Source organism: Periplaneta americana, chromosome 14, assembly GCF_040183065.1.
Source record: "Periplaneta americana isolate PAMFEO1 chromosome 14, P.americana_PAMFEO1_priV1, whole genome shotgun sequence".
NCBI classification, from domain to species: domain Eukaryota; kingdom Metazoa; phylum Arthropoda; class Insecta; order Blattodea; family Blattidae; genus Periplaneta; species Periplaneta americana.
This window is the reverse complement of record NC_091130.1, coordinates 146,302,614-146,316,209: the sequence shown is the minus strand read 5'-3', so window position 1 is coordinate 146,316,209 and position 13,596 is coordinate 146,302,614. Positions and strand designations below refer to the sequence as shown.

Here is a 13,596-nt window from a genome sequence, read left to right as displayed (position 1 = left end):
AAATCATTAAAAAAAAGTCCTAAAAACAATGCATTTATGACCTAAAAATCTTTCAAAAATGCACTTAAAAATTGATCTTACATAATTGCCTTAGTAGGAAAAGAGGTTTTGTACCACTTAATATTAGACTAGTAATTAAATTAAATTTTACATAATAGTATAGTATAGTATAATTTATTGTAAGTACACTTTAATTAATAATTTTATCTGATGTAGTTTCCATGTATGATCGTTCACCTCTGCGTCAGCATGTGGACGTGAGGTCAGCAGTTGGCTGGTCGGTCTTGGCCCTTCATGGGCTGTAGCACCATGGATTTACTTTACTTTTAGTTTCCATGTAGTCTACCACAAGGCCACTCTTATCCGGAATTAGCAGGTATAGAGGAGTCTATATTGAAGGGATGGTTGGACTGATCCATTATGTGGGGTGTACTACGTTAAAATGGCAATATTTGTGTAGAAAAACGATTAAAATATTATACAAAATAATGAGTATTAATGGACAAAATATTTAAAGAAAATATCAAAGGAAATAGACATTATTTTACATTAATAATGGGGATTTATGGCCAAAATCAAATGAAAATGCCTAAAAAATGACCAAATAAAACAAAAGATGCTCTTATGAGTTGAAACAGGCAAAAAATGCAAAACAATTCCCTAACAAATATGTCTTAAAACACTCAGTTTATCACATAACACATAAATACTAAAGCAGCTATGTTTCTAGCTTAAGGGGACACTCAACTTAAAAATTGGAGAAAAAGTGTCATAGAAATGAAAAATTAAATTTCTACACTAATTTACGTGATAGAACTAAATCAATATGCAGAATTTTTCCTCTATTCATTGAGAAGTCACAGTCAAATGCAAAAAGCCAAAAAATAAAAAATGATAATTAAAAGTGATATTTCAATTAATGATTGATTAAAAATTGAAATATGTTTTATTTTGAAAAGTATTGGATCTAATGAGAGCTGAGATTTTGCATGTTACTTTCCATGTGTATATTAAACTTTTTCTCCAAATTTGAAAAAGATTGGTCAAATAGGAACAATTTCATCAAAATCCTAGCCCTACTGATTAACATATACCTAATATTTATTACCAGGATATGCCATTGCACATGTCTTGACGCCAACAAACCAATCAAATTCAACCTACCTGTTTGTAGAAATCTTCTTCCATTTCTGTTTGTGACAAAGATGAATCTCGAAGGACTTACATTTTCGGAAAACAGAAGGTGTTAAATACTCAAATGAATGATGACTCTGCTTGTTAAGTCCACATCCATGGTCAGAACTTACAACAATGTCTCTTTACTTTCAACAATTATGTTATACAATGTTGTAGTGGAGTGAAATTTTACTTTTGAATGCTGGGTATGTGCAGTTCCGAAAACATCGTAAAAGAAACACTAAAATTAAAAGATAGGCACCTTCCAAATATAATTTAAATAACAATATGTAATAGTCAATTACATTCCAAAGTTCTTTTGTAAAAAGTTAAAAGCATGTTTGTATATATTATAAATATTTTAAAATAAATGCATGAATTGTCATGACTGTGTAATATGTGCAATTATTAGTATTATTATTGTGGAATGTAATTTCCTGTTGGAATTACACATTACCCAAAAAATACTTTTCCTTAATACAAAATAGGTCTAACATTACACTGCATCATCACAAGCTCTTTAATTTTTATAATGCAGAAGATGAGCACCTTTGTTTATTGAGTCCCTACTAAAAGAAATATTTCTATGCAGTTTATAAAATACATTATATATAAAATGACAAAACTTAGTAAAACAACTGAAAAATTGTTGATATGCACTGCTATTCATTGGAGCACCAAAGTGGCCATTCATCAAGGACAGAGATCGAAGTCATGACTCTTAGGAAATGCCAATAATTACCTATCCAATTTTTCTTTTGTTTTTCTTCTACCCAACCCCTGATACATTGCGGTCTACTGTCTTATTGTGCCCCACACATTCATTTTTCGCTGGTACTTTATTCCCCATTTAGTCCATCACAGAGTATAGTCCTGCATTTACTAATTTTACTCAAGCGTGACAAAGTGATTATGTAATTGGCTATTAAACTGCTAGATGCTCCGAGTGCACAAAGTAGGCTATGCGTGCTTCCGAATAAAAATTTAAACAATTTCTGGTTAATCCATTTTGAATCTTGCATACACTACTTTTAACACTTGAATATAAGTAATTGATTAACTAGCGGACTTACTCGTGTTAATTATTATATAATTATAATTAACACGAGTAAGTCCGCTAGTTAATCAATTACTTAATTTCTGGTTGTTTCCTGTGAATCTTCCACGCAAGCATTGTTTGCTCGTCAACATGGTTTAGAGCACTTTTGCTTGAAGGAAACACCCTCGAATGCGAGACCTTCAAACAAATACGAGTGAGCGAAAAATTTGGATTGCAATGCACTATCACAGACATATGGCATCTCACGAAACATTGGCCTGCAGACACAATTTCTCACCAAAGGAAGGAATTTCGTGAACAAAAAGAAAGTGAATTTTTTCCGAAACTTTCCTCATTCAGAGACGGAATTTTTTTTAATCACACAGTCACTTTCATTTGTAAAAGAATTCATGACCCTTGCAAACCTTTTCAGACTGGAATCTAAAGGTAAGCATATTACCAAATCAACAATGGAAGATGGCACAATTAACAAATTACAAGACAAGTCTGCAGTTTTATTTTATAACTTACAACTTTGTAAATCAAACATTACAGAAGGACTAATCACAAATGATGACTGGATAGAAAGATGCGGTACCTACATTTCCTGTGCTGCTAGGGGCAACAATAAGCCATGAATCCACTGCCTGCTGGATCACATTGCTTACACTGCCCGCTCAATCAGCATCTATGCGCGAGTAGCCGCTAGGTGGCAGGTAGTGACTTTGCATATACTGATAATATTAATAGCAGTGGGCACTGCCTGCTTCCATTGAGCAGGCAGTTTACGCAGCTATAGGATGCGATCCAGCAGGCAGTGCATGAATCCTATTCCATTTCATGTCTGTTCAGCTGTTGCCATACTGATGTGGGCTTTGTGGCATGCTTGCACACAAAAACGTTTTTAGGCAAACCTGTCTCTGTGATTATTGCGTCAAAAATACCTTTGTAAAGAAATTAATAGAAAATTAATAAACTTAATCTATTCTCCTTCGACCACTTCCCATTACTGGAGAAACCTAATTAATTCACATCTGTTATGCACGAATTTTTTTTTTTTCGTTGTTGGTAACTCTACAGCATCTATTAGATGCTTTATGGTTGTGCTAACAGATGGAGTTACTTGTCAACAATGTGACGCTGAAACGTGTGTTCAGGTTACTGCCCAGTGACAGTCCTGATGTATTTTTATATTTGTGATGATTTGTTAATTAATATTAACCCGGCAGACTCACAATCACACTCACATTCATACAAATTTCCAGACTCTAGACACCCAGGGAATTCTTCTTCGTCAAGAAAAATTCACCGAGTGCCGAGCCCGGGAATCGAACCCAGGACCTCCTGATCTGGAAGCCAGCATGCTGACCAACAGAATTTGACTAATGATAAAGACTGCTTACAATGCTGGTGTACCCTACAAAAAAATTATTACAACACATTGCTATGTTGCGTAGCAATGTGGTTTTTTACTTAATATGAAATATAAAATGATGTTCTTGAAATTGAGACATGTTGAATAATGGCTTATTTTACACACGAAATTAGATCAAGTTTATAAATAAAAATACCATTTTTTTCCCTTTAGATTTAATGTTACATAAAATAGATCTGTGTCTTTAACTGTGTAGAAAAATCTTCAAACTTTCTGTATCACCTTTGAAATTTCTCTTCGTATTCCTGCATCCGATTTGTCCAATTTTATTTAACATTTTTAATTCCTTCCCATTACAAAAATTGTATTACTTATGGTTCCCTGATTTGTAAAAATTTACTCTACCATTGTTCTTATTTGTGTTAATTTCCAATACGTTATATTTTCATTGTTTTTTATACTAATATTTACTTCCGTTTTCAAAAGTAGGCCTATTTATTTGCTTTAATTACTTAAACAAAATTTATCGACTCTTTACATCTCAATGAATCTCATTTAAAAGAGATCTCTGTCCTAAGATGAAAGGGCACCGTCAACCTACTCATTTCAAAACAAGTACTTATAGTAAATAAAATTAAAAAAAAATGAAATTAGTATACAGTGAGTTTATAGTAAGTACAGAATAGTAAAATGTTTGTATGCAACACAACATCCTGAGACTTCTGTAACTAGTTAGATCTAGAACAACAGCAACCAGAAATTAATCTTACAGTTTCCATGTCCTACAGCTTGTTTATGGATTAGTTCTAATAATACTGATTCACTGGAATTTGTTTTCACTTAAGTTAATCAAGCCAAGCTCTTTTAGTAAACAGGAAACTCAATCTAGAAAATGTTTACACTGACACCATAACCTCAAACTTGCTAAATAATATGGGTTAGCTATACATGTGTACTTCTTAATGTAGTAAATAAGAGACTGATTAAACTTGAGATTGTAGACAAGTAGACAGTTCTTCGACGGGATTTTCATTCCGTTGTTCCCAAAAGTATCAGAACATGATCTTAAACGTCATCTCACAAGTCTGATCCTGATGTAAACATACAGAAGAGGAAGTTATCTTCCTCCCACTTCAAAATGGGAGGAAGGATAATGTGCGTTATGTCCAATTTGTGTGCACTTACATTTTGTTATTAAATGAAAATTGCACTCAAATTTATCAGGGCATCACTATACTTCTTTATACGATATATACTTCAACTTATATTAAACTTTATACCATAACTGGTACCTGGGATAAAGAAACGCAATTAAATAGACTACAATAAATGTTGAAATTACCAGATATATAGCCTATATATATATATATATATATATATATATATATATATATATATGAGTGAATATTCTGAAATGGATAAATGTATGTCCCAGCTGATTTAAGGAGTTTCTTGAAAATGTTAACTGATTACTTTTGCGTTTAATTAACTAACTCTCATATGTTTTAGTTGGAAACAAAGCATAAAAGGATTAATTTTAAAATTTATAATTAAAAAATAACGTCCAAACGTCAAAATATAACTACAGTCCCTATGTCCGCAACTACATTTTACTCTGTTTTACTAAGTGTTTCTCGGAATGTTTCGATTTGATTTTATTTCCTCGGCCAAGATTATAAAAATAAATAGTTAAAATAGGTACTTATGAAAGAGAGGAATTCTTGTTTGTTTAATTCTGAAAGGACACAACTTTAACGAGGTTTCATTTAACATACAATTATTAAATACTGGTGGATAAAGTAACTTCGAATATTATTTCATGTGATTGTTTATAGGAAAGAAAAAAAGTCTGATGATGAAAGTAGGAAATATGAAAGGGAGAAGGTACGTAGGCAGAGGGCAAATATGACTGAAGAGGAGTTGCAGAAAAAAAGGGACTATGGCAAAGAATATAAAAAAGAAAGAAAGAAAATAGCAGATATGACTGATCGTGAAAAAAGAAACGTTCGAAGACAAGTGAAATCTGAAGTACAGAAGTTTTTTTTTATCCAATGCCACCAGGTTGTCTTTTCGACATTTCTGGTCTTCTCTCCTGGCCGTGGCTTAGTTGTAACCCACTTCTGAGGTTGGGGCGCCTGGAAGGCGGAGTTACATTACCCGGATGATGTGATAGGATGATTATGATAATGTGGTGCCAGGTCTTAAATCTAAACTTAACCTAAATTCCAGACCATGGACGAACACAGGAATAATCCCCTTTAAGGAAAAATTCATGTGCTCTAACCAGGAATCGAACCTGGGACCTCATGAACTATAGCCAGAAGCTCTGACCACTAGACCATGAGGCTGGTCACTCTGGGACTATTTGACATACCTTAATGAAACTTTTACTGTGTTTTTCTAAAGATAAATTCTACAATATGTAAATAAAATAATAAATAAGTGTGATTTAGTTTCCTGTTCTAAAACTATTATTTTTATTACAAAAAGTTAATAATTCTTGAACAAGATAATACAATACATTTTTCATCATTTAATATGCATATATTTGATCAAATTTTAGGTTTGAATTGAAAGAAGTGTTGTTTACCACAAAATATAAAAATTGAACAGTTATAGATCTATCAATATCTGAGAAAAGTGCATCTAAATGTGGGAGGAAAAAAAAGCTTAAATTGTTATATATTTAGGTAAAATTTCATTTAATTATCTTTAGCAGTATTAAAAACTACAAATTACTCCAATCTCCAAGCATTTTAAGCAACTCTCTAACTACCCAGTGTCCTTAAGAGGAGAAACTGAGTGACATTGCAATTTTATTTATTATGTCAAAACTCAATCATGGAAAGCAAGGGCTGTATGCGAAATCTCACTCATTATTATACTTACAGAAGTTTAGAAGATACCTTAAACAATGGGCTGTAAGGGAAAGATAACAATCCCTTGATTTTTTTTTAAATTAGAAAATCTCACATAAAAATTTTTTTTAAGCTCAACTGATACCAGAATCTTCAATAATAGGAGCAAATGTAACCAATGTGAGAAAAAAGTACACGATTTAATATAATATATTTTTTCCAGTTTTGTTATTCATATTTGCCCATTTCAGAATATTCACCTATATATATATAAACTACAAAGTTCTATAAAGGCAATTATGGTACTAGACAGAATGAACAACTCCAGAAATTTAAACATAATGTTGAACTACAACATAAAGCAAGATGAAAAATATCGGACGACCGAAATTAAGATGAAGAGACCAAAACATGTGAGGAGATATATTGTACTTCAGGTACTTCAGGGAAAGTAGAATGGGCTGATGAACTCAGACCTTGATGATGGTGGTGGTGGTGGTGATGATGATGGTCCAAATTTTATCAGTACTGATATAAATAATGTTAAACAAAACAATTCATTGACTGACTATGACACTTCCAATAAGTACTGGAACTGTACTTTCCATAATTGAGACGTTCCCTGGAATAACAACTTAAGGGGAGTCTCCACTGCAAATCATGAAAATTTTCCAAAAACTTTTTATTGACTATTTATTTCACTTCTTTAGAATGTATATTTTCATACCCCAAATAGATTTAGTTCAATTCTGTTTACAAATATGTTTATTTATTTTTTTAATTAAGGCTGCAACGACGAGTGGCATTTAAAGATCTGTGAAAATCGTTTTTTCATCAAAGAATTCTTTTTTACAAATTTCTGATTACAAATCTAGTAACTTTTTGTTCTCAAGTTGGCTTCCTGAAGTTACTAGATGAATGTAGTGGAAGAAAATTTCAATATGTGTTACATAAATATTCATTTTTCTTTCAAATCCATTTTTCCGTAAGTTTATTTTTCTTGACTCAACACCAAATTTTTTATGCCAAATATTAATGAATTTGGATGAAATTTTTACTGCAAGTATTTATGAGATAACTGTATGTTGCTATGCATTTATTTTGTGAGAAATGTTGCTAATTCATTTTCTTTTTTCACGAAAAAAAAATTTTTGAAAGTCAATAAATGAGATATTTCATAAAATGAATGCATAGAAACGTTTCTCTATGTCTTATGAATGTAACCAAAAAAAAAAAGGAAGCCTAAAAATTGAGATCTTCAACCAAAAACTTGAGTTTGAAAATATTTCTAAACAAAAAAATTGAAAAAGAAAATCAAAAGCCAAAACCATTTGGGAGTTAAAAATTTGTATTTTGTTAGACCTTAACATAGTAAACATGCTCTCAAAATTGTTGAGCACACATTAAATTTGTTAAAGAATAGAGACGGTTTTGGGGCAGATTTTCTCGAAGTACTCCCGTTTCTTGTGTTCTCATGTCTTAATCATCACCTCATTATTATTGGCACATGACGAAATTGCAAAGCTTTCCTGACCAGGATTGCACTATATCCTCTGGGAACAAAGGTTTCATATGAATCCTATAGATTCAAAATCCCCTACATCCATTTTCACAAATTGAAGAATTTTGACAGTAACTGGTGGCAAATAGAGAGAATTTGCAACCTAAAAATGACTTTTAACAAACCTTTCTCTTTAAATTTAATGGCTTTTCGAATTCGAACTATATAAATCATAAGAATTAATTCTTGGCAAGCAATATGTGGGCATAACTAAATTATGAATAAAATGGTCTTTAGGGGGTTTTGAATCTAGAGGATTCATATGTTTCAACTGTCACTTAAACAGAAATCGACTGAGAAAGGTAGAAAGAAAGGGAATACACTGAAATTTCATAAAATTCTGAAATTAACCCGTAGTTCAATTTGAAGTTCAGTGTAAACTGTCCAAAATTTCCTCATTATATCACAATTAAAACAAAAAATATATTTGCATTTTAGATGTTCTCACGATATGTATTAACAGAACAAGAATAGAGAGTTTCCTTCAGTGAGTTAAGCTATTTGTTGTGGTGCCAGTGTACAGATCAACTTGAAAACCGTTATGACAAATATGCTACTACTTAACGTAATGGAACTTGGAAGCTGTACCTCTTCATATCCATTAAATTGACATTATATATTACATATATATGTGTATATATTAAGGATCTGTACAGAATGAGAGCTCTTGTTTTCAGAATGGTAGGCTTTCAACATTGACAATTGACAGACTCAGTACTTCAACAAGAGTGAATCTATGGAAAAATATCTGCACAAGACATATGTCATATCAGACATATCATCTCCGTTATTACCATGCTCATGCGAGGAATATCCAGTAGCTGCAATAGGAATCGAGAGAAGTGTGATCCTTCAGAAGGGAAATAGATACAGCTTATTGATCCTAAGATATATTTTTGAGAGGGTAAAAATTCAGGGAAAATATTCATTTACAGACGTGGACAAATTATTAGACAAAATTAATTATATGTGCAACAAAGCTGTATTTATCGGCAGAAATAATGAACAAAAATGTATTTTGCACAGAAATAATGAACAGAAAATTGAATCTGGAGGTTACTAATATTTTGTGAACATTCCCTTATTCTGTATTAACACGCTGATTTTGTCAGGGGTGCTGGAAACCAAAACTTGACACTTTCTTTGAATATCAGCATCATTTAGCCAGATATCAGACAGTGCTTAAATGAATCCACGTTTTGTAGTAAGCCTCTTTTTGTCCACTTCCGTCTACAGTATAGATCACAGATTTTCAATTTTGTTCACGGCCGGTCTTCTTGCAGGCCATGGGAGAACAGTCTGTTGAATATCTTCTGCAGTATATAATTAAAACACCAGTAGTACCAACACAGCCAGATAAAATGTACTTAACCATTGGAAAAATATACCAGAAGATGTAAACAATCACATTTACAACAATAGAGACTCTGTGAATTATACTGATAGTTGATATGACGAATTATATTATGTTTCCAAGAAAAACGTTTTAGTCTAATAATTTGTCCACGTCTGTATGAGTTTATTTTGTTGTTGTTGTTGCTGTTAAGATTTTATAATACAGCAGCTCCAAACAAAATATAAAGTACTGGCATCCAACAATTTTTTAAATAAAGAGTAAATAAACTACCGGTACATTTCTTACACCTCATAGACAGAGGGAGGGGGAAGAAATTAATAAATAAATAGCATTAAGTTTTAAGTAATAGTCATAGCATTGGTATGGTTTTCAATATGGTTTTCAATATATGGAGGTGAACTGTAGTTCTTTTGTTCCAGTGTTAAATTGTGTATAAATAAAGTGAAAACAATGTTGCCAGGATACGAGCGCTAATGTGTGGTGGAGAAGTGTTTAGTCAGTGAATATATTATTAGTTCAAGTTTGTAGTGAAATAGTCAACAAGGGTTAGGTCTTTTATATTAAATAAGTTAGGTGCATTGTTATTTAAAAATATGAAATTAGTTTGGAGGGAAGAAATATTAATTAATTTTAGAAATTATTTTTAGAAATTTTTAAGGGATCTGAGAAGAAGAGAAGGGAAGTAGAATAATAGTGGATAAAGTAAAATGATGGTCAAGTGAAAATGAAGGGACATCAAAGACATGGAAGAACAGGCTTCAAGGATCAATACACGTCTTGTTTAAAATTGTAAATAGTGCAAGTAAGGGAATGCTGGCCCGAATACAGAAATGTGAAGGGCCAGCAGGACCGTAGATTTTTTTTGAGAAATATATATCAATATCAATATCAATATCAATATCAATATCAATATATCTTCGTTCAAATAATTTTAACTATGAATTGTTTAGAATTTACATCTTGATTAGGCCTACATGCTTGTTTCACGAATGATTTGTTAAAATTGTTTATATTAACAAATTTAACAAATCATTAGTGTTTAGAATGACTGCTTTTCTCAGAAATGGATTTAGTACTAGACACCAAGGTTTTCCTTAATAAAATTATAATCTGGGTAAATAACATAAACTTAAGTAAGTAGGCCTAAGTAAAAATAATTATTATTCGTAAGAAGATAGGAGGGCGGCAATGGCAAAGAAAGCTTTTAACACAAAAAGAATAATTTTCTGAGAACTTTTGGAAAAACAATTAATGAGACTAGTGAAGTGCTTTGTGTGGAGTGTGGCGAAAATTGAAATTATGGTTTATTTAACGACGCTCGCAACTGCAGAGGTTATATCAGCGTCGCCAGATGTGCCAGAATTTTGTCCTGCAGGAGTTCTTTTACATGCCAGTAAATCTACTGACATGAGCCTGTCGCATTTAAGCACACTTAAATGCCATCGACCTGGCCCGGGATCGAACCCGCAACCTTGGGCATAGAAGGCCAACGCTATACCAACTAGCCAACCAGGTCGAACTGGAGTGTGGCATTGCATGGGTCAGAAACATGGACATTACGACAAAGTAAAGACAAACGACTAGAAGCATTTGAAATGTGGATATGGAGAAGAATGGAGCGTGTGAAATGAAGAGACAGAATAAGAAGTGAAACTATACTAGAAAGAATGGACGGAGAAAGAAAATGCTGAAACTGATCGGGAAAAGAAAAAGAAACAATTGCTGCCTCCAATGACAGGATAATGATGAGAACAGTGTTGAGTTACAGCATGGAAAATGTGTGGTAAATTTCCTAGTCCCTTGAAAAGTTGTTTTTGTTTATACTGTTCTTCTTTTGTTTTGTTGTAGATAACTTTCCAAGAATAAATCTCTTACCGGTACATATTAATACTCTACAAGGGAAAACAATGAATAATTTTAGCATAATTTGAAAACTATGAGAAATACAAATACTTTGATGTGTACAGTAGTGGCAAAAAAAACCGGATCGACCCTTGTAGCTGATACAAAAGAATCCTGTGTTGTGTATTGTGTCAAACTGTGGTAATTTCAATATGGTTAGTGAAGCAAGAGGTACGTACTGCTATTTAATGTAAAAATACGCAGTTATCTTTGCTGAATAGATGTAGAAATGTAATATCGATGTCAGATGAAAATAAAACTCTCAAATGCAAATCAAGCTTTCAGGTATAACACCCTGTAAAGTTGATTTGAATAATTTCGAGGGAAAAATTGTTCCGGGGCCAGGTATCGAACCCGGGACCTTTGGTTTAACGTATCAACGCTCTATCAACTGAGCTACCCGGAAACTCTACCAGACACCAATCCAATTTTTCCCTCTATATCCACAGACCTCAAAGTGAGCTGACAACCATCAGGCAACCAACATTGAGTGCACACTAACTCCGTGTGACTTAAATTGTGGTTTTCTGTTAACGAACAGTGATGTGTATTATGCAAATCAAGCTTTCAGGTATAACACCCTGTAAAGTTGATTTGAATAATTTCGAGGGAAAAATTGTTCTGGGGCCGGGTATCGAACCCGGGACCTTTGGTTTAACGTACCAACGCTCTACCAGCTCTTCAAAACTCTCAAAGTTTTTTCGTCTGTAAGTTTGAGGCACTGAAAGAAATAAAAGACGGTAAGAATCGAACAAATGCAATAAATTGCATTGTTACAAGATGGATATGTTTTGTGACTAGCAAAATTTGAATCTGTGACTCTGAAATCAGCTACAAGGGTCGGTTCGGTTTCTTTTTGCCACTACTGTACATTTCTATGTTGAGAAAATCCAATCTGTGATAAAGGTACTGGTTCATTGGTTAATAATGAATTTAGGTGTTATAAATTAAGACAGTTCTGATTGCCTTCCAGAGTTGAATTTTATTTCTGTATAAAGCGAAATTCATTACTCCTTATGATAGAATGCTAGATGAGGATCATGACCAGCAGAGTTTAATTTTGACGTGGTGAGTAAATTTAGCCTGGAACCCTCTCGTTTTGGAGCAGAGTTTTCATGTACAATAATTTTGCGAAACTGGACCACTGAGTTTACTTCCCTTCTGAAGGAGGTCATGCTATGCTATGCGCTTTTATTGCCCACAGGTTAATCGTAAACAGAAAAGACACCGAAAACAAACGAATTTTAACTCACAAGGTTTAAGTTATGCAATTCTGAACTAAAAAAATTGCTGATATGGGAGAATTTAATAGCAAAACAGTAACTTTTTTTAAATAATTCTAAACTGATATTTCTAGCAAAAGCATGGTAAACGGAGACGGACCATGTCGCATGTTGGAAAATACCTTATCATTATTTACATACCTGCATGAGTTACAACAATGCATACACACATGTGCAAGAATAGACAGTTCTTCTTCTACATTAAATACAGTCTCACACTAACGTAGCTGCACTTCAAACCTCACTGGGACATGGCTTGTCTTCCATGTTCAGTATCATAACTGTTTCTATCTTGTTCTGGAGCCACTCTAACACTGATACATCTTCACATTCAATATACCTTTCATCTCCAGAGAAAAAGTTAAAGCTTTCATCCTGCAAAATGACGAACAATAAGCGCACAATTAAAATACAAAATAAACAAAGAATACCGGTATTTATTTGGTAGATTCCTATGGAATAATACAGCATATTGTACATAAACACAAAGTAAGAAACGGAACTTATTAAAATTATGTAACAGCGAATACAATAGCCAAAGAAGCTTCAAAATTACTTCGGAATGTGTGTTATTTGTCTTTCTCATGTTAAATTCTATCGTACCTGGTTAACATGTTTCGGTCTGTTATTGGCCTTCTTCAGAACTGGCTGTTGCTGGTCTTGGCACCTTTTGTTTTGTTTCCTGTGGGGGTGTGTGTGTGTAGTGTAATGTGGAGTCAAAGAGTGTGTGTTTTCTGAAATTGAGTTGTGTTGAGAATTTCATTTGGATGTGTTTTCGTGTGTCGGTATATTTCGTATTGTTCTAGTGTGTTTAGTTTCTGGCTTTTTGGTTGGATGTGTAGAATTTCCATGTCTGTGTTGATGTCTCTGTAGGTGCAGTTAGCATTTGTGATGTGTTCTGCATATGTGGAAGTGTTTTGTAATTTTGTTATGACTGTGATGTGTTCTTTGTAACGTGTTTGAAATGATCTACCTGTCTGTCCCATTTAGAAATTGTTGCAGGTATTGCATAAGACAGATAAGCAGATCATTTCAAACACGTTAC

General features: G+C 33.0%; 1 protein-coding gene across 1 annotated transcript in view; it reads right to left on the bottom strand.

Moving 5' to 3' along the window:
• Positions 1-1,289: 1,289 nt before the first annotated feature.
• The window catches only part of LOC138713806 (intermembrane lipid transfer protein VPS13A-like), a 239,265-nt gene continuing 226,958 nt past the window's right edge, over positions 1,290-13,596 (bottom strand). The window contains exon 65 of the mRNA XM_069846241.1: positions 1,290-12,926. Coding sequence (XP_069702342.1) covers positions 12,786-12,926 — 141 coding nt within the window. The 3' untranslated portion in view covers positions 1,290-12,785. The remainder of the gene's footprint in view (positions 12,927-13,596) is intronic.